This window comes from Hordeum vulgare, chromosome 3H (genome assembly GCF_904849725.1).
Source record: "Hordeum vulgare subsp. vulgare chromosome 3H, MorexV3_pseudomolecules_assembly, whole genome shotgun sequence".
Lineage (NCBI taxonomy): Eukaryota > Viridiplantae > Streptophyta > Magnoliopsida > Poales > Poaceae > Hordeum > Hordeum vulgare.
Genome location: NC_058520.1, coordinates 132314262 through 132333894, shown reverse-complemented (window position 1 = coordinate 132333894; position 19633 = coordinate 132314262). Strand labels below are relative to the sequence as shown.

The 19633-nt window shown below is 55.4% G+C and overlaps 3 protein-coding genes across 5 annotated transcripts; 2 read left to right on the top strand and 1 right to left on the bottom strand.

Annotated features, from left to right (window-relative positions):
- The first annotated feature begins 1563 nt into the window (after positions 1–1563).
- Positions 1564–5308, top strand: LOC123443243 (hydroxyphenylpyruvate reductase). Of its 2 annotated transcripts, none has more exons than XM_045119560.1 (2): positions 1564–2124; positions 3755–4442. In XM_045119560.1, the coding sequence occupies exons 1-2, from the start codon at positions 1687–1689 to the stop codon at positions 4271–4273; spliced, it is 957 nt and encodes a 318-aa protein (XP_044975495.1). In that variant the 5' UTR covers positions 1564–1686; the 3' UTR covers positions 4274–4442. The 2 variants fall into 2 exon arrangements, with proteins under 2 accessions (XP_044975495.1, XP_044975494.1); XM_045119559.1 differs by lacking the exon at positions 3755–4442 and adding an exon at positions 4635–5308 and having other exon boundaries at positions 1583–2124.
- Positions 5309–14170: 8862 nt separating this feature from the next.
- LOC123443244 lies at positions 14171–16334 on the top strand. Its single transcript, XM_045119561.1, has 4 exons — positions 14171–14304; positions 15011–15568; positions 15645–15830; positions 15922–16334. Exons 2-4 carry the CDS (start codon positions 15086–15088, stop codon positions 16195–16197), a joined length of 945 nt encoding a protein of 314 aa, XP_044975496.1. The 5' UTR covers positions 14171–14304; positions 15011–15085; the 3' UTR covers positions 16198–16334.
- A 65-nt stretch (positions 16335–16399) lies between these two features.
- Positions 16400–19393, bottom strand: LOC123443241 (pentatricopeptide repeat-containing protein At5g25630-like). 2 transcript variants are annotated; one of them, XM_045119557.1, is made up of 4 exons: positions 19231–19393; positions 18626–18753; positions 17509–18438; positions 16400–17426 (listed from the first exon to the last, which is right to left on the bottom strand). In XM_045119557.1, exons 2-4 carry the CDS (start codon positions 18722–18724, stop codon positions 16560–16562), a joined length of 1896 nt encoding a protein of 631 aa, XP_044975492.1. In that variant the 5' UTR covers positions 18725–18753; positions 19231–19393; the 3' UTR covers positions 16400–16559. The 2 variants fall into 2 exon arrangements, with proteins under 2 accessions (XP_044975492.1, XP_044975493.1); XM_045119558.1 differs by having other exon boundaries at positions 18626–19156; positions 19231–19389.
- Positions 19394–19633: the final 240 nt, after the last annotated feature.

Genomic DNA, 19633 nt, shown 5'->3' with positions numbered 1-19633 from the left:
GACAATGGCTTGACTCTCACTCAGGAGATGTACTCTTAGGATCTATTACGCCGTGCAGGTATGTTGCAGGGCAAGATTGCTACGACTCCTATGTCTGCCACAGAAAAACTGTCAGCTCTTGATGGAGATTTGCTCTCCCGTGATGATGCCACTGAGTACGACAGCATTGTTGGTGGTCTGCAGTACTTGGTCATTACTCGACCAGACATATCATTTGCAGTTAATCGTGTGTGTCAGTACCTTCATGCACCACGTGATCCTCATTGGTCAGCTGTTAAGCGCATTATGCGCTATGTTCGTCACACTGGCTCGTATGGTCTCCATTGCAACCTGCGTCCTCTGGTGTGATCTAACCTTTTTATGATGCTGAATGGGCAGGCATTCCTGATGATCGGCGATCCATGGAGGGACATGTTGAGTAGAAAGCAGTTGCTAATGCCACAACTGAGATCATACGGGTGCAGTCATTGCTTAGAGAGTTGAAGGTCTCTCAAGCTCAGCCGCGTGTTCTTTGGTTTGATAACATCGGTGCCACGTATCTTTCATCGAATCCGGTATTTCATGCCCGAACGAAACACATCGAAGTTGACTACCATTTTGTGAGGAAACGCATTGCACAGAAGCTACTTCAGATCAAGTTTGTTTCTTCTAAGGATCAACTTGCTGATATTTTCACTAAACCCTTGCCCTTACCTTCATTTGAAGGATGCCGTCACAATCTTAACCTCCTGAGTGTTCCAGGACAATAGTTAAGATTGAGGAAGGGTGTTAGACTAAGTATATAGTAGATATACATGTTGTAATACAAAGTTGTACATGTACGTTTCCCTCGTATAAATACATGACAGTCATACCCGTTCAGGGTATCGAGCATTGCCCAAACCCTAGTATGTCTTACATGCATCCACCCCTAATATAGACCAACAGATTGTTGCTTTCCCCTACGATAGACAAGATGAAACTTGCCGTTGGCGGCATCGGTGCTTGAAAACTCCTCTTGCGGCTGTTGCTTCCTTCCACTGGGAATTGACTAACCCAAAATTAAAATCCAGACAACTGATATCTAACTAAAGTGATGACATAAACCCTAGAGAATTAGGTCAACCTATAAAAATCATATCTACCTTCTCATCCACATGTGCTCCACGCCCAATGTATATGAGTACCTTTTTTGAGGTTTAAAAAAGGGAAGACTAAAAATCTAACGTCAGATTTTTAGGCATGAAAAATCTGATGTTTTTCATGGCAATTTATATTAACACGATGATGTCAAATTTAGTGTGCAAGCACAACAATTCTTTGACAAAAAAAATGAACTGAGGCGCTTGTCATCCTCGTCAACTAAACTCGACATCCTCCAAAAACATAATTTGTCACGAAAAAGCTTTCGATTTGTCATAGTAAAAAAGAAAAACTGACATCAGCTTGTATAGTGGAGTAAAAAGAAAAAAATGGTCCCTCGAACTCAGTAGAAAATTACGCTGGCTGATTCAACCATCCCCTTGAACTCAGTAGGCCGCCCGTCCTTGTCCGGCTCGTCTACAACCTGCGGCCCAGAAAGAAAAATCGCTAGCAAACAAGGCCGGCGCGGAGCGTCAGCATTTCCCCACCAGTCGCTACCGCGGAGCAGCCCACCCACCACACAACAACCAGCCGCTGCTGCCGCCCTCGGTGCCCCCGGCCGCCATGGCGATGGAGTCCCTGGGCGTGCTGCTGCTGCACCCCATGAACGCCTACCTGGAGCAGGAGCTCGACCGCCGCTTCCGCCTCTTCCGCTTGTGGGACTCCCCTCCCGACGGCCGCGCCGAGTTCCTCCGCGCCAACGCCTCCGCCATCCGCGCCGTCGTCGGCAACGCCGGCTACAACGCCGACGCCGCGCTCATCGACGCGCTGCCGTCGCTCGAGATCGTCGCGTCCTTCTCCGTGGGGATCGACCGCGTCGACCTCCCCAAGTGCCGCGAGCGCGGGATCCGCGTCACCAACACCCCCGACGTCCTCACCGACGACGTCGCCGACCTCGCCGTCGGCCTCACCATCGCCGCGCTAAGGAAGATCCCGCAGGCCGACCGCTACGTGCGCGCCGGCTTGTGGAAGGCAAAGGGCGACTACACACTCACCACGCGGGTTGGTTTCCGATGCTTGCCTGTTGACTTCCCTTCATATTTGTCAGTCCAATAATTCAGTGCGTTCTTAGCTATACTTGATTTATTGCCCACTAACTGTGTTTCACGATACTTCTGCCTTTGGTTTAATCGCAAACAGTGTACATTTGGTATCGTTTCAGTTAAAATGAATATGGCAATAACTTGGTTGGAAAATGAACTATTTAACATAGGTTACATAGCAGTGGGCATTCAGGGAACATGAATGCACCGAAGGAAAATAGGCAACACAGAGGTTAAATTGGAGAACAAAATCTAGGTGGTAGAAAGGAGAAACAGTTGAACTTTATTGGATCCTTGTCAGGTTTTTTTGGGCACATCATTGCTTATCTTCCTAAAAAAATAAAATTGGACAGAAATATTCCTAAAATCTTGTTGGTAGTTAGTAACTTGGTACATTTGACCCTCTTATATGCCATGTGTCTCATATCAGTGGGGAAGCAGTGGTTCGAAAGCATTTGCAGTAACGTAGGTTGCGACTATCCTTAGTTTATGCCATGTGAGTCATATCATTTGAGGAAGCAGTGGTTCAAAGGCTTTTGCAGTAGCTTAGGTTACAAAATGACAGTCTCTTAAGAAACTGTTCAGCCCTGATGGATTTGTTTCAGCAGTGAAATGTATCCTATTCGATCAAAATTTAGACTACCTAACTGTAAAATGCTGACCTTCTTTATTGCTTATTCAAGCTGTATGCTGGTGTCAGAAAACTGAAATATAAAATGCGGAGGAATCGCATAGTTATAGTGTTATAGCCGCAGGGATTTTTTCTAGAAATCTAGCGAGCATTGTGATTTAGGATGGCTCACATATGGTGATGTGGTTCCTATCTTCTCTTCTTTAATATAAACTTCTTACTAGGTTAGGGATTTATTATTTTTTTGGTTCTTCTTTCGACATATTCACAGGGCTCTAGAGGTTTTATGTTATCACATAGCTCCATATTGTGCTATCAATTGGAATCGTGGTAATATTAGAGCTGATGGATGATCAGAAAACCATGGAAACCATAATTTGTTCCTCCCTGACCATTTTGTAGTAGCACAAATAGGATTCTTATAGCAACACGTTTCGTCATGTTCTCCATTGTTTTATGGCTCTAAGTGAATAGTTTGTGCATCATACCAACCTAGGCTTCCATGGTAATACACACCAGAACTTTGTGTGTGAATTGTAATGCGCAATATGCTTCTGTCACCGTGCCATTTCCCTGCCCCCTTAAAGCATTGAAGGACATCTTCGGTATGAGTGGAATCCCGTTAAACAATACAACACGTTCTGGTGCACTTTTGGCTGCGTGCATCAATCGATATGGAGACCGGGGGTAGCACCTGCATATGAAAAGAGGGAGGAGAGGGAGGGAGGGAGTTCAGATGCAGCTATCTCAAGGAGAGAATGTGTTTTGCAAGATTGATCTGCTACTGATTATAATGATGAGATACCAGCCTAGATTGTCCTATGAAAGCATGAAATAGCTGACAATGCTGTCTATCATTTTGTGTTAGATATAAAGGTTGGGGGTGCATGTGATCCTAAGAGTAGATTCGGTTTCCCCAAAGAACAAAAGATAACAAACTCTCGTTATTTTTCTGCAGTTCAGTGGCAAAAGAGTTGCTATTCTTGGGCTTGGCAGGATAGGCTTAGCCGTAGCAAAAAGAGCTGAAGCTTTTGGTTGCTCAATCAGTTATCATTCAAGATCTGAGAAGCCATTTCCAAACTACAAGTTCTTTACAAATGTTGTTGACCTGGCATCCAATTGTGACGTGCTTATTGTAGCATGTTCGCTTAGTGCTGAGACCAATCACATTGTTAATCGTAAGGTCATGGATGCACTAGGACCAGATGGTGTGCTCATAAACATCGGGCGTGGAGCACACGTGGATGAACCTGAGCTTGTGTCTGCTCTTCTTGAGAAGCGCCTTGGAGCAGCAGGCCTTGATGTGTTTGAGCACGAGCCCTTTGCTCCAGAGCAACTTTTCAGTTTAGATAATGTTGTTTTGGTCCCTCATGTGGGAAGTGATACTGAAGAAACATGCATGGCAATGGCTGACCTGGTTCTAAAGAATCTAGAGGCACATGCTCTTAATAAGCCCTTACTCACCCCAGTCATCTGATTGTTACTGGGATGCCCAGATGTTAGCAGTTTGTAATCCAAACTCGAGTTTTTTTATGTCTAGTTTATCAACCCAGCATTATCTAGCGGGTTATTGTTTTTGAAAGACATCAATGTTATGTCTGTTATGCAATCAACAACCATGATAAATAAGATCACCAGTTTTGGAAGTTTACAGTTCCATGTATTTACAGAGATATTTGCATCTGCCCCTCTTTACTTGCTGGTACCTTTCTGCATGGTCGAGGCATGCAATGTCGGCATTTCGTGTTGGATCCTTTTTTTCTCTTATATTTCCTTGTTTATGCAGATAGAACACTTGTGGTTCGTTTTCCTCATAGATCTTGTTTATCCTTTTGCAGTTCAGTGGCAAAAGAGTGGGCATCATCGGGCTGGGCAGGATAGGGCTAGCCATTGCCACCCGAGTGGAGGCCTTTGATTGCCCTGTCAACTACTACCAGAGAACAAAGAAAGACTACCCCAACTACACCTATTACCCCAGCGTGGTTGAACTGGCAGTAAACAGCGACATCCTGGTGGTGGCTTGCCCGCTGAACGAGCAGACCCGGCACATCGTCAACCGCGAGGTGATCGAGGCGCTGGGGCCTAAGGGCGTGCTCATAAACATCGGTCGCGGCCCTCACGTCGACGAGCCTGAGCTGGTCTCGGCCCTCGTCGAGGGGCGCCTCGGCGGGGCGGGCCTTGACGTGTTCGAGGACGAGCCCAACGTGCCCGAGGCGCTGTTCGCGCTCGACAACGTCGTGCTGGTGCCCCACGTGGGGAGCGGGACGCACGAGACACGCCAGGCGATGGCGGACCTTGTCCTGGGTAACCTGGAGGCGCATGTTCTGAAGAAGCCGCTGCTGACTCCGGTTGTCTGATGATCTGATGATCAGGATGGGGCACTTTCGTGTGTTGTATATGAAGAACCGAAGCACGGCAAAGATGTTTTCTTTTCCGGGATCATAATGAAATCTGTTGTCGTCGGTCGGTAAACACTCGACGAGAATGGAAGGTTAATAAATTTGATTTCTTACTGGGATAGTTTCGTCATCTGCCGATGCCATGTATGGTATGCCCGGCCGGTTTCATTGGCCAAGGAAATGCAGCAGTGTCTCGTCGTGGCAGCACAATGGCTCGAGCATTAAACGCGCACGTACCGAATAGTTCACGATGGCCGGGTGAGAGGTACCCATTTCACATTTTAGGATCCGGCGGTACTGTGCTATCCTCACCGAGGTGTCCGATCTATACCGTCTGATCCTTTGAGAGGTCGCCATCCCGGCACGCGTGATGCGCTGCACGAACGATGGATCCATTCAGATGTAACTGCGGCAGATGGATGCAGTGGGCGGTTGGGCACGTCGCAAGAGCTAACAACATACATACATATTGCATGCATTGATCTTAGAGCGGCGGTACATGACGTTAGTACTTCCTCAGTCACGGTTTAGAAGGTGTGTATGGAAATTCTTTAGAACCTAGGTGGTTATTGATTGGCTGTAAAATGAGTTAAAAATAACATTCACACTACGCATGTATATAGAAGTAGTACGACGAAGTACTAATTAGCTGCTAGGAGTAAGAGGGTGTTTGGATACGTTTTAGTCCCGTGACTAAAAGTAGTGAGACTAAAACTTGCTAGCCTCACTCATGTTTGCATTCAAATACTAAAGAGACTAAAATCAAGTTAATGAGCATTTATTATCCTCCAAACCCTTCAATCCAGAACTCGCATGTGTTAAAGGAGATGAGTTAAATGAGGAGAGAAAGGACTATTCCACATTTTAGTAGGGGTACCCTGACTAATTTTTTTTAGTCTCAAGACTAGTTTTAGCCCCTCTTTAATCACGGGTGCTTGGAACTTTAGCCTTTTAAAAAGACTATTTTTAGTCAGACTAGTTTTAATCCCTTGAATCCAAGCACCTTCTAAATGCAATGCGCCTTAAACCTTGTGTGTTGTGGAAATACACGCAAACTTAACCGTGCCTTCTAAACCGTGACGAAGGTAGTAGTTAAGTTTTCTTCTCCGCTATACTATTTGGTATGTGTCGAACGTTGCTCGTCATGCTTTGTATCCAGCTATATTTTGAGTCAATAAAAATGGCCTTTGTCGAAAATACTATGGTATGTGTAAGTGTACCGTGTATGTTGTCGACGTACGGTGGAGGAATCTGCTGCTCGGCGAACCCCCCACGTTTCCCTGACCGTCCGTTTGCAATTCGCCAAGCTCGTACCCCTGTCCGGTTGCTGGATCGTAGCTCGTCTGCTTTGCATTACGGCACGGAGTCGCGGGAGTGAGAGAGCAGGACCAGCACTATGCAGTGATTGTAGCTGTCCTCCGCGACGAGAGACTGATGGGCGGCTCCTCTCCGGCGGCCGAGAACTGAAGCTGCGCGGTGCCCACTGACGGCAGCCGGCCGGCGTGCTGCCTGCGCCTGATGCCTCCGCCTCCCCCGCCGGGGGCCCCCTCCCTTTGCTTCCCCCGGTCGGCGCGACGATGGGCGGACTGGGCGGACGATCCCAACCTGGATGACATGGATGCCTCTTCGGATGGTGACGGCCGGCTGGAGCTGCCTGTGTCTCTGGCGCCGCCGCTGCTCGGCTCGTTCCTGGCTGCGGCGCGCCATGCCCGCCGGCGGCCGGGGAAGGAGGTCAGGCGGTCGCCGGTGCACTGTCCCCTGTGGTTCCCCCTCTCCCCTCCTTGGCCCGAGCCGGTTTGCTGCCTGGGTTGTCCCCCGTGGCGACCGCCGGTGAGGGCCCCCGCGAGCCCCGACCAGGCGCTGGTGCCCTGCCTCCTGTGGCGGCGGCGCCGGTGCCGGCGGCGGCGAGAGGTGCCCGAGCTCCTCGTCAGTCCCCTCCCCCGTGCCCTAACCCCCCGGGCCGCCTGGCGGACGGATGGGCCGGCACTCCCCATGGGCCGCTGCGAACGGGGCCTGGGTCCATCTCAGCTAGCGAGATGGCCTGGGCCTCCCGCCGCGTCTCCCGCGTCCTGGGGAGGGTGAACCGACAGTGGGCCGATGCCCACCTGGGCCTCCCCAGCGCTCGCGTCCCGGCCCAGGCCTGCGTCGGGTGAACCGGCTCGGGGCTAGGGTTTACCGTGCCCAACGTGCGCCGCCGCCACCTCACAGCCACGCACCGTGCCGCTCCCGTTCCTCTCGCTCTCTCCCATCGGGCTCCGGCTCCTCTCGCTCTCTCCCGTCGGGCGCGGCCGTCCACGCCGTTCCCCAGGCCCCGCTCGCCCCGTCCCGTCGGCCGTTCCCCAGGCCCCGCTCGCCCCGTCCCGTCTCGTCCCTTCTCGCGTGCACAGCCGGCGACGAGCCCTCTGCTGCTGCCCGGCGCCCGGACCTGCTCCCCATCCCCTCCCCGCGGCGCTCCTACCGGGACGTGCTCATGACACGCCACGCTGGGGACGGCCAGGCCCGGCCGAAGCGGCCTCTCCTTGCTGGGCAGGGGCTCCTCCCTGCGCCGACCTCTCGTGACCAGGCTCGCGCTGAGGTGGAGGCGTTGCCCGCTGCCCGTGACCGTGCCCCGGATGGGGGCGCTGCCTCGTCCCGTTCCGGGCGCGGTGGGTTTGCCCGGCCGGGGAAGTCCCCGGAGTACTACTCCGGGACCTCCCTTCGCCGTCCGCCACCCCCTCGTGATCTGGCGAGGGATCCCCGCCTGCCGTTGCCGGGTTCGCCGGGGGACCGTCGCCGCCTGGAGGCCGCCCGCGCGGCCGACCTGGACCGGGAAGCGAATCTGCGTGCAGAGTTGGTTGCTCGTCCCACTCCGGCATCTCAGTCGCGTAAGGAGCCAGTGCCCCGCGATCCCCCGGCTCGGGACCTCGCTCACCGCCCCGCGGCGCCTTCCTGGCGGCGTGATCGCCAGGATCACCGCCGGGGGGAGCGGTGGGGCGGGCCGCCGATGCGGCGCGGTGATGATGGACGTCGGGCTGACTGGCGCTCCTCTCGGGCGGAGGGTGCAGACTGGCGCCGGGACGACGGGCCTTCTAGGCACGTGTCCCCAGATGCCCTGCCTGCTGCTCCGCTCCCCGCCCCGGCCCCGGCAAAGAAAAAGAATAAGTCGAAGAAGAAGGCTGTTGGCGGTGCTGGCGGCCTGACGCCGCCAGGAGCTCAGGGGGCTCCTGAGCACGAGGCTCTGGACCCCCCTGCTCGGGCTAACCGCCAGCGCTCCCGCGAGGACACGATGTGCATCAACTGCGGGTGCGCCGGACACTACCGCTCAGAGTGTGAGGCTCCCCCACAGTGCCCCACAACTCTTTCCTATCTTGGGTATGGCACTGAGCGGGGAAGCTTCTACTTCGTCGATGCGGAGATTGAGGAGGTAGCTGCTCGGCCTCACCTAGCGACGGTCACCTTGGAGCCCGAGCAGCCTATCCCAGATGGCCTGGTGATCTCGTCTGACCTCATCCGGGATGAGCTTGCGCCCTACATTGGCGACTTTCGTGGTTTTGAGTTCGCATGGGAGGTGACTGAGATGGCTCCCCTGGTCTTCTCGGTCCCCTTCCCCTCGGCCGAGCTACTCCGGGTCTGCTCGCATGGTCCTATCCGGTGTCCCCTCAACCAGCTCCTGATCAGCGTCCAGGCGGCCACGTTAGAGCTTGACCCCGTCCCTCCCTTGGAGAAGGTCTGGGTCCTTGTCTATGGCCTCCCAAGGGGGGGGGGGGGTAGTGCGGATCCGCGGGTGGGCAAGCTCACTCATATTATGAAAGCCATCTCCGAACCCGTGGGCAAACTGATCACCGCCGACCTGGCGTCTTTCGAGGATGATGGCCCTGCCCGCATTGAGATTCTCTGCCCCGCTCCTGCTGAGATTGACGGGCTGTCTTTGGTCTTATACTTTGGGTCCAAGGGCAGGCATCTGACCTTCGAGCTCGAGTCCCCGGCTTCAGTGGTTCAGCTAGATCCGTCCCGTCTGGGCCGGAGCCTGCCGACGGGGAGCTTGACGAGGAGGGGGACTCGTCGGTGAAGGGGTCTTCTTCTAAGGGGGACGATGATACGGTCGGGGCGCCGCCCGAGCCGTCTGACGGTCAGCGCATCCCCGCCCCCTCGGGTGCTAGTCAGTCGGGGCTCGCAGGAGGCTCCACGATGGGTACTTTGGCGCCGGTGGTGGTGGTAGGCACGGAGCTCTCTCTCCCTGCCTCCCCTATCCCGGTGGTCGCTGCTGAGGAGGAGGTGAGTGTGGTATGGAGGTCTGCCTTGCTTCGTCCCCGCGCTCGCCAGGGGTGGTTTGCTACTCGCGCTCTCCGGGTTCCCCCCTTCCCCGACCTTGGGGTCCCCGGATCCGCGCCCTCCGGTGACCTCGTCCCTGGTTGGGTGCCCGAGTCCCCTCCCGTGCCCCGCTCTCGGCCTCGGGAGGGCACTTCCCCCGTCATGGCAACACGGCAGAGCGCTCGGATCAGCCAGTCTCGGACCCTTCAGGACGGCCGCGTCCCGACGATCCCTGAGCTGGCAGCCCGGCGTGCCGCGGCCCGCGATCTGTTCCCAGGTACGCCTCCTCTCCTCCCCCTTCTGGCTCTGGATATCGGTTTTCTGTTCTCTCTAGCGATTTGGTGCCCCTTTTGACTGTTGTGGCTGCGGACACTGGTATTGTGTTTCAGGGGGAGAAAGGTCCCCCTCTTGAGAAGATCTCCGCCCTCTGTGCAAAAGAGAGGCTTGAGGGGGCGTTAGCGGAAGCGGGCTGTCTCGCCGTGCGCTCCAACTCCCCCTCTCCCTCGGTGCACGCCGGTCCTGGTCATAGAGATACCAGGGCTGGTGGTGCACCTCCGGCAGCGGTTGCAGTTGGTCCTGTGCCGCCCATAGGTGGGCTCCCCTCTGTCCGGAAGCCCAGGGGGCGGCCGCCTACCCGTCTCAACCCCACTGAGACCCGTGGTGAGGAGCATGTGTCAGGCCCCGGAGCTCCCTCCTCTGGCCCGACGACCTCCGATGTCCCCTCTTCTCGGGGACGCCGGGGTCGACCATCTAAGGCTCTCCCTCGCCCCGAGGTTGACGGGCGGGCTAGTTCGGCCCCGAGGTTGTTAAATGAAGCTCCTATGTTGGAACATTAGGGGCTTCGGCCTCCCTGGCCGGCGGCGGCAGCTTGTTGAGTATTTGTGTCAGGAAGAGATTGACATAGTAGGTCTGCAAGAAACGATTCGGTAGGACTTTAGCATGCTTGAGCTTCAGAGGCTCTCCCGCCACCAGTTCTCCTGGCAGTGGCTCCCTGCATTGGGCCACTCTGGGGGAATCCTGCTTGGTGTTCGGGAGGAGGCATTCTCGATGGAGGACATGGACGGGGGGGGGGGGGGGGGGGAGTTCTCTGTGAGCATGGCCATCACCGACCGACATACCCACCTCAACTGGGAGGTGATTATCGTCTATGGCCCGGCAGACCATGCCCGCTCGGTAGAATTCCTCGTCGAGCTAAAGAATAAGGTGGATAGGTGCACCACCCATGTAGTGGTGGCCGGTGATTTTAATCTCATTAGGTGGGCTTATGATAAAACCTCTCCGAATGTAGATCGACCCCGGATGCGTCTTTTCAATGACTGCATTCCGGACTTGGCGCTACGTGAGATAGCTCGCGTAGGGGCCAGGTTCACGTGGTCGAACAAGCAGGCGGACCCCACCCGGAGTGTTCTAGATCGGGTCTTTGTGTCGCCTCATTGGGAAGTGATGTTCCCCCTGTGCGGGCTTAGGGCCATCACGCAGATTGGCTCAGACCATACGCCTCTGCTCTTCTCGTCGGGGGAAGGTTCCCCCCTAGATCACGACGCTTTCGCTTTGAGACTTTCTGGTTGGATCAGCCTGGTTTCCGCGAGTTGGTCCGCGACCGTTGGCATCGGGCTGCAGCTTCCCCGCCGCGTGTCTACTGTGCGGTGGACATTTGGCATCACTGTGCCAAGATGGCGCGCCAGGCCATGAAGGGCTGGGGTGCTAACTTGGGCGCTGATCTCCGGGCCCGTAAAGGGGCCCTGCTAGGCCAGATTAAGACCCTAGATGACTTGGCGGACGGTACGGGTCTGTCCCCGGATGACTGGATCCGGAGATACTCCCTCGATGTCGAGCTCATGGGCATCTTCAGCTCCGAGGAACTGTTCTGGCAACGTCGAGGTGGCCAGAACTGGCTCCTCAAGGGGGACGCAAACACCGCGTACTTTCAGGCCATCGCCAACGGCCGAAGGCGGAAATGTGTCATCCCTTTCCTCCGGGATGGGGATGCTCTTCTGGAAAGCCCAGAAGACATCTCATCCCATATTTACTCCTTCTATAAGGAGTTATTCTCGGCTGATCTGCGGGGAGGCTCCTCTCTCTTTGAGGACTTCTGGCCGCTAGCTGATCAGGTGTCCGACGTGGAGAATGGGAACTCACTCTCCCATTTTCCTCGGAGGAAGTTGGCCAGGAAATCGCTTCTATGAAGGCATGCTCGGCCCTGGGGCCGGACGGCCTCCCTGTGGGTTTTTTTCCAGCGATTCTGGGAGACCGTGCGCCCGGTTATCATGCCCATGTTCCATGAATTTTATATAGGCACACTGGACATGGGAGGATTAACTATGGAGTCATTGCCTTCATCCCCAAACTAGTTGGGGCTGCAGAGATCCGACAATTCAGGCCTATTACGGTGATTAACGTGGTGGCGCGTATTTTTGCTAAAGTCTGCGCCACTCGTCTGTCCCCTGTGGCCGAACGGATTGCGCACCCCCTTCAGTCCGCATTCCTGAAGGGCAGGAAGATTCATGACGGGATTCTTGCCCTTCACGAGATTGTCCATGAGGTGGCGTCCAAGGGATTGAAGGGGGTCTTTCTCAAATTGGACTTCCAGAAGGCGTATGACCGTCTTGATTGGTCCTTCTTGAGGTTAGTGTTGCAGCGGCGCGGATTTGACGAGAGGTGGTGCACCTGGATCATGCAGCTGGTTCGATCTGGTAGCACCGCCATCAATATCAATGGTGAAGTAGGCCCCTTTTTTCGGGCTTCCAGGGGGTAAAGGAAGGGGACCCTATCTCCCCCCTGCTGTTTAATCTCGCCGTGGACGCCCTTGCTGGCATCCTGGATAAGGCTAGATTAGCCGGGCATATCCAGGGGGTGGTTGGTCACCTCATCCCGGGGGGTGGGTTTTCCCACCTCCAGTATGCAGACGACACCATGATCATGGTCTCAGGCTCGGACTCGGACATTGCCAATCTTAAGTTCCTTTTGCTCTGCTTCGAGGAAATGTCTGGACTTAAGATTAACTTTGATAAGAGTGAGGTGGTGGTCCTGGGCTACTCTGAGGCTGAGCAGCATAGGATTGCGGACAACCTTAATTGCAAGCTGGCTTCTTTCCCTATCTCGTATTTGGGAATGGCCCCGACGGAGTCTAGGATTCTGGTTAGCGGGTTTGATCTGCTTGTGGGAGGAGTAGCGTCCCGTGCGGAACCCTGGTGCGGCAAGTTCACATCTAAAGGTAGCAAATCCATCCTCATTAGCTCTAACCTCGCAAGCCTCCCCATGTATATGATGGGGATGTATATCCTGCCCGAAGGTGTGCATAGCGCCTTTGGCAAGGAACTGGCTAGATTCTTTTGGCAGGCAGGGGATGGTAGGCCCAAGTATCACATGGTGAAATGGGCAGACATCTGCTTGCCAAAAGACCGAGGGGGCCTAGGCATTCCTGCGTCCCGTCGCATGAACGTGGCCCTGATGCTCCGGTGGGTTTGGCGGATTCTGCAGGGAGATGGGGGTTTGTGGCTCCAATTGATTGAGGCCAAATACCTTCGAGGCAGACCACTCTTGGCATGCTCTCTCGCGAATGGTTCGCAGTTCTGGAAGTCTATCCAGAGCATTAAGCACGAGATTAGGTCGGGTTTGCGGATCTCGGTGGGCGACGGATCTGGGACCCAGTTTTGGTTAGATCCCTGGTTGGAAGGAGAGCTTTTACGATTCCGTTTCCCGAGGCTCTTTGCTATCTGCGCCGACCCTGCTGTCCTTGTTTCTGCAGCTGCTCTGGAAGTCGGATGGCATGTTGCATTCCGCCGTCCCCTTGGCCCTGTTGAGGTCCTGGACTGGGAATTACTCTTGGCAGTGATTCCCCTCCCGACCTCGACGGCCAGTGATAGTGTCTCTTGTAGCCTCTCTCCCTCGGGAGAATTCTCTGTTAGTTCGGCATACCTGGCCCTGTGCAGGATGCCGGTCCTCCCGTAGTTATCCCCACTCTGGAAGGCCCCGCTGCCCTTGAAGATCAAGATTTTTGTTTGGCAGCTTCTCCGAGACCGTTTACCTTCAGGGACCGAGGTACTGAAACGCCATGGTCCGGGTAACGGCATTTGTCCCCTGTGCCATGTCCCGGAGACTGGCTCTCACATTCTGTTCTCATGCGTTGCGGCACAGGCACTATGGTGCTTTGTACGCGAGGCTCTCAGACCGGAGTGGGAGGCCTCTGACCTTGCAGATTTTCTGCAGGTGCGGGCCACCCAGGTCGGTCATAAACACCGACTGTTTTGATTGGTTTTCGAGGCTATGATGTGGATCCTCTGAACTACTCACAATAAAACGGCTCTCCTCTCCCTTGCTTGCTGCCTAGCTTGTCCCCGTGTGAGCATTTTTTGTTTCTTCTCTTTATATTGGGCTGGACTGTGCTGTTGCCCCAGCGGACTCTTTTTTTTTTTTGTTCGGACATATGTGTCGAATTTTGATCGTTGTGCTTTATCTATAAAGGGGACCGAAAGCCTGTTTGAAGAGAGAGTGAGAGAGCACCCGACCGCTTCGGATCCAGCTGATATCCATCACCGTCTTCTAGTCCTAGAGGGAGGGGGAGGAAGAGACAGGAGAAGCTGCTGTCTTCCACGCTTCGGGGCTGACAGGCGGGCCCCACACCCGGGGTGGGGCCCACGTGCAAGGGCGGCTTCCATCCCATGCATATGCATGCGTCAAAGGGGGCGGCGCCGAAGGAGCACGCAGCGCGGCGCCACTCCACGAGCCGTTTCGACTTTCGAGACCGAGACCGAGCCCGAGCTCCTCGCGTGTCACTGCAGCTCTCCGCTTCGATCGCTTCTGCGTGGGCGAAGAACAGGCGAGTGATCCCACCAATCTAATTCTAATGCACCCCTGTCTCTCTCTCTCCTCTTGTTTCTTCAGGCGGTCGAGGGCCGGCGCGCCTGATCCTGCTCCTTCTCGGAGGAGAAGGATTCGAATGATTCGATCATCAATTCATTTTCAAATTCGAATCAATCATCCGGGCGACGACCGTACCGTCTGTTTCTTCTTCCTCCTCCTCCACCCTTTCTTCTTCTCTCGGGGGGCGGGGCGGACGTCAGATCATGCATGAGATCATCGATATCCTGTTCGTGTCTCGTGTTTTTCTTTCAGGATTTTTTTTTAGTCCCCCGTCCATTCGGCCGTGGCTGGGATCGTACGTGGTCGAAACCGAATAGATTTGATTCGTGCGCTACAACGAAGTTGATCCCGTTGAGAATTGATCCATTCTGTTCTTTGTTCTTTGTTCTTTGGTGACATGCTGACGCAATTGCGCGGGTTTAGGATTTCATCAATGTGCTGGCTGGGTTAATGATCCCCAAACAATTCTGGTGTACTACGTATTACTACGAGATGATATTCTGGCCCGCTCGTCAATCAATGTGCATTCTTAATTTGTCTCTCCTTCAATTATTACAATTCTTACCAAAAGCGTTTACGTTTTCATTTTCTTCCCATAAGCGTCAAACTTGCAATCCTCGGATGATTATTGCCCTCATCCCGTCGCTCCACAAGGGTTTCAGGCCAGCGAGTTTCCCCAAGAACTCAAATCCTCGCCTCACGGCCGGACGGCCGGTGGCATCGCCGCGCGACGGACGATGAAGCACACGACGTCGGACTCGGACGTGACGAGCCTGGCGACCACGTCGCCGTCGCGGTCGCCCAAGAGGGCGGCGTACTACGTCGTCAGCCCGTCGCGCGACTCGCGGGACGACGGCGACAAGTCCTCGTCCACGCAGGCCACGCCCGTGTACAACAGCCCCCTCGACTCCCCGTCGCACCAGTCCTCCATCGGCCCGCACTCCAGGGCCTCCTCCGCCAGCCGCTTCTCCGGGAACCTCACCGGCGGCGTCAGGGCCGCCGCCACGCGGAAGCGCCCCCACGGCCACGGCAAGGGGTGGCACGAGGTCGACGTGATCGACGAGGAGGACGCCGAGGACGCCGGCGTGGACCAGGAGCGGGAGCTCTCCAGGAGCTGCGTCGCCGCCTTCTGGTTCTCGGTTTTCGTCCTGGCCTTCACCCTCGTCTGCCTCGTCGTGTGGGGCGCCGCCCGCCGAGACAAACCCAGCGTCCTCGTCAAGGTACATTTCACTTCTCTGTCGCCTTAAATTCAGTATCTTTCTCTGTCACACCTTATATAATTTGCTTCTCCTGCAGAGCCTGACAGTGGAGAACTTCTACGCCGGCGAAGGGACGGACGCCACCGGAGTGCCGACCAAGTTCGTCACGATGAACTGCTCGCTGGAGATGGACGTCGACAACCCCTCCACCATGTTCGGCATCCATGTTTCTTCCACCTCCATCCAGCTCTACTACTCGCAGATACCCATCGCCAGCGGTCAGGTAACGTTTAGCACCTCAAAAAGCATCAGACAATTCCCATTTCCATCAGAATTCCGCTAGCTAAATGCCTCCTCCTGCTGCTGCTCTGCAGTTGGAGAAGTTCTACCAGCCCAAGAAGAGCCGACACGTCTTATCGGTGAACCTGCACGGCGAGAAGACGCCCCTCTATGGAGCCGGGGCTACCTTCGTTCTGACTGACACCGACGGCGTGCCCCTGACTGTGGACTTGGCGGTGAGGACCAGAGGGTATGTCATCGGCAGGCTTGTCAGGGTGACACACGCCAAGCGTGTGAGATGCCCGGTTCTTGTGAGCTCTCTTACCGACAGGCCCATCATGATCGCCCAGACTGCTTGCAGCTACACTTGATGCGGTGATCTATTGCTTGAGATGTTGTTAGTTTTAATAAGTACTTATAAAGGTTGTGATCGTGTAGATATTGTTGAAGTCGTTCATGACATAGGAACAATCTGATTAATAATTCTTCAGCATTAGTGTTTGATTGAGAGCATAGCATTCAGTTGGTATCATAGATCACACATGCTGTTTGAGGAGAGTCTGCTCTCTGGAATGCGAGTGGTGAGACATCTGAATCGAGTTCCCGGCGAAGCAGAAGACCAATGTGTGTGCAGAATCATACAAAAATGACCAGCATCTTCGGTCAGGAGATTGGGGAAGAATTGGGTTTTACAGGTAGTGTACATGTGCTGAACAGTAAACATGGCCGCCTCTTAACTGAGGAAGACCATCTTGATTGAGCCGATGCTGTGACTGTACAGCCCACCCTGATTCTGCCTTTGATTCCTGCAAAACCCTGAGGATCGCAGTCGGAGCTGACACGATCGCCACAGCGATGACGACGAGGGCGCCGATGATGCAAACTCTCCAGCCCTGCATGTCCCTAGCGCGCTCGTCACCTGCACGAAACTGACATGTGATGATGGATCACTCGTTGCCTGCTCATTTCCTCTTCTTGATCTCTGCAGCTTGTCATCGTCGTCGTGTGGACGGCTGTCCGGCTCGTCATGATCGTTCGCGTTGGGGCGACGACGGTCATCGGGCGAACCGACGGTGCGGTTGGCGTTCTTGACCAGGCCGACGGCCTTCCACGCATCGGCGACGAGGCTGTAGGTGCTCTGCTTCGGCCTGATGCCCGCCTCCTGCATCATCTGGAGGACCTCCTCGGCCTTCCACGGCTGCTTCTGCTCGCTGTACCCCCAGATGAGCGTCTCGAACGTCCTGAGGTTTGGGCGCACGCCGGCGTCCCGCATCTTCCTGTACACCCTGGTGGCGTTGTCCATGTCGGCGACGCTGCACCAGCCGCTGATGACGGTGGTGAAGGTGACGACGTTGGGGCGGACGCCGAGGCGGCACATCCGCTCCAGGAGCTCCTCCGCCTTGCCGGGCTGCTGCGCGCGCACGTGGCCCTTGGCGAGGATGCTGTACACCTGCGGGTCCGGCTCGATCCCAGCCTCCACCATCTTGTCGAACACCTTGCTGCACTTCGCCATGTGCCCCAGCGAGCTGAAGGCGTTCAGCTGGTGGCTGTACGTCACGATGTCCGGCTTGATGCCGAAGTGCTCCATCAGCCCGAGAACCTGCACATCATCAGTTCAAGAATCAATTGAGGAGTGATGGAATCGATCGGGATTTTTGAGAGCTCTGAGCTCGCTCACGTACGTCGTCGGCGGCGGCCGTGTCGTTGGCGTCGAGAAAGCCCTTGAGGAGGGTGTTGAAGACGATGACGTTAGGGAGGACGCCGGCGTCCTTCATCTGGCGGACGCACCGGAGCGCCTCCTCCAGCCTGCCCTCCCTGCAGTATCCGCCGACGATGATGCCCCAGGTGCGCTCGCTGGTGCGCAGCCTGGCGCGCACCATCTCCACCACGAGCTCCTCCGCCCGCCACGTCTCGTCGTTCTTGGCGTAGGCGCTGGCGACGGTGTTGTAGGTGACGACGTCGGGCTCCACGCCGCGCGCCCGCATCCTGCCCACCACGCCCCACGCCTCCTCCAGCCTCCGGTGGTCGCACCAGGCCTTCACCAGGATGTTGTACGTGGTCAGGTTCGGCCTCACCGTGGACGCGACCCTGTCGCGGTCGCCGTCGCCGTCACCGCCGGCCATCATATCGAAGATGCGCTGCGACTCGTCAGGGCGGCCGGCAATGCCGAAGCCCTTGATGAGCGTGTTGAAGGTGCTGATAGTGGGGCGGCAGCCCGGGTGGTGGCGGCTCATCTTCCAGAAGGTGCTGGTGGCCTCGCCCATCCGCCCGGCCTCCACGAAGGAGTTGATGAGGGCGTTGAAGAAGATGGCGTCCGGCCGCAGCCCGGCGGCGTCCATGCCGGCGAGCAGCGAAGGGATCGCCTCGAAGGCGCGCTGGTTCGTCACCGCGGTGAGCAGGGTGGTGTAAGTCACCAAGGACGGGCGGTGGCCCTCGTCGGCGAGGTGACCGAAGAGGTCCTGCGCCTGGTGAGGCTTCTTGGCGTCGATGAGGCCCCGCATCTCCCGCGTCCGGCTGACCACTGCCTGGCACGTGTGTCCCTTGGCGCACGTCGTGCAGGTGCTCGGCGGCGGCTGCGCGTCGCCGCCGTTGCCTTGGCGCTTCTCCTCCTCCTGGAGCACCCAAAGAAACCCTTGACTTGTTTGAGATCACAATATGGCCACAAAAATCGTAGGTAACAGCACCCGATCTGTTATGTTTACAGCAAAACGACATCGAAATGTGCAGGCAAGAACTGAAATCTGGTCACAGCTTGTCACTCTTCTCTACTGTATTTTGTAGGTGCAATCCGGTGCTTACCATGGAGGCAGATCCATTCAGCCCTTCCCCATTGTTCCCTGTCTTGCCCGTGCTGTTGGAAGTGGAGGCCGGTGTCAGCTGTGTGCCGTTTTCCAGCATTGTGGTGACGCTACTATATGATGCTCAACCTGGCCAACAGTGTCAGGATTCAGATGCCATAGTTCTGAATGATGTTTCTGAAACCAAGTGAAACGCACACAATGCAGAACACAAACCCACTCTACATTCAGTGTTGCTATAAATACTTGTATACTGGAGGAATAATGCGGGCGGGAAGGGAACGCAGAGGAGCAAAAGGAAAGCGCACATAAACCTCACTTTGGCAAAATAATCTGCTTGAACAATTTTACTACTCTATCTATCGGCAGGTGAGGTGAGCACGCATCCCTGAATTTGTCGTTGGTATCATCCATTCTTGGGCGGGTAGACCGGAGGAGGAGGGCGAGATGCGTGCGTGGCCACGTTCGGAGCTCGCCGTCCGGTGACTTCCGCGGCGCAGTTTAGCAAAACACAGCAAGTGGAAACACCACACTGCGATTCTAGCTAGCGTCATCGTCTCGCAGCAGAAACACAAGGAAAGGATCCCGCCTGGTTAGGTACGTCACCTCATCCGATGCGGCGGAGTGTCCAAGCGTGCCCCCACGGTCAGCCGCGCGGCGTGATTCCGGCCAGTATGGCCGGAGGAGGAGCAGGGGCGTAGGAGGGGGAGATGCCAAGGCGTGGCTGTGAGGGGCTGCGCTTCGTTTTTCTTTATCCGCAGGGGACGGGGCTAGGAAACGATAGGCGTGGCCGTGCGGGCTCCGGTGACAGCTCGGCGGGGAACCCCGAGCTTGTGGTGGGACCCATGCCCTGGGAGCCTTTTTCTTGAATCTTTACCTTATTTAACACAGTAATAACTACCCCTCCGTTTTTAAATATAATTTTTTTAAATATTTTACTAAAAAACTACGCACAGAGTAAAATAAATGAATGTACATTTTAAAATAAATCTGTATACATTCGTATATA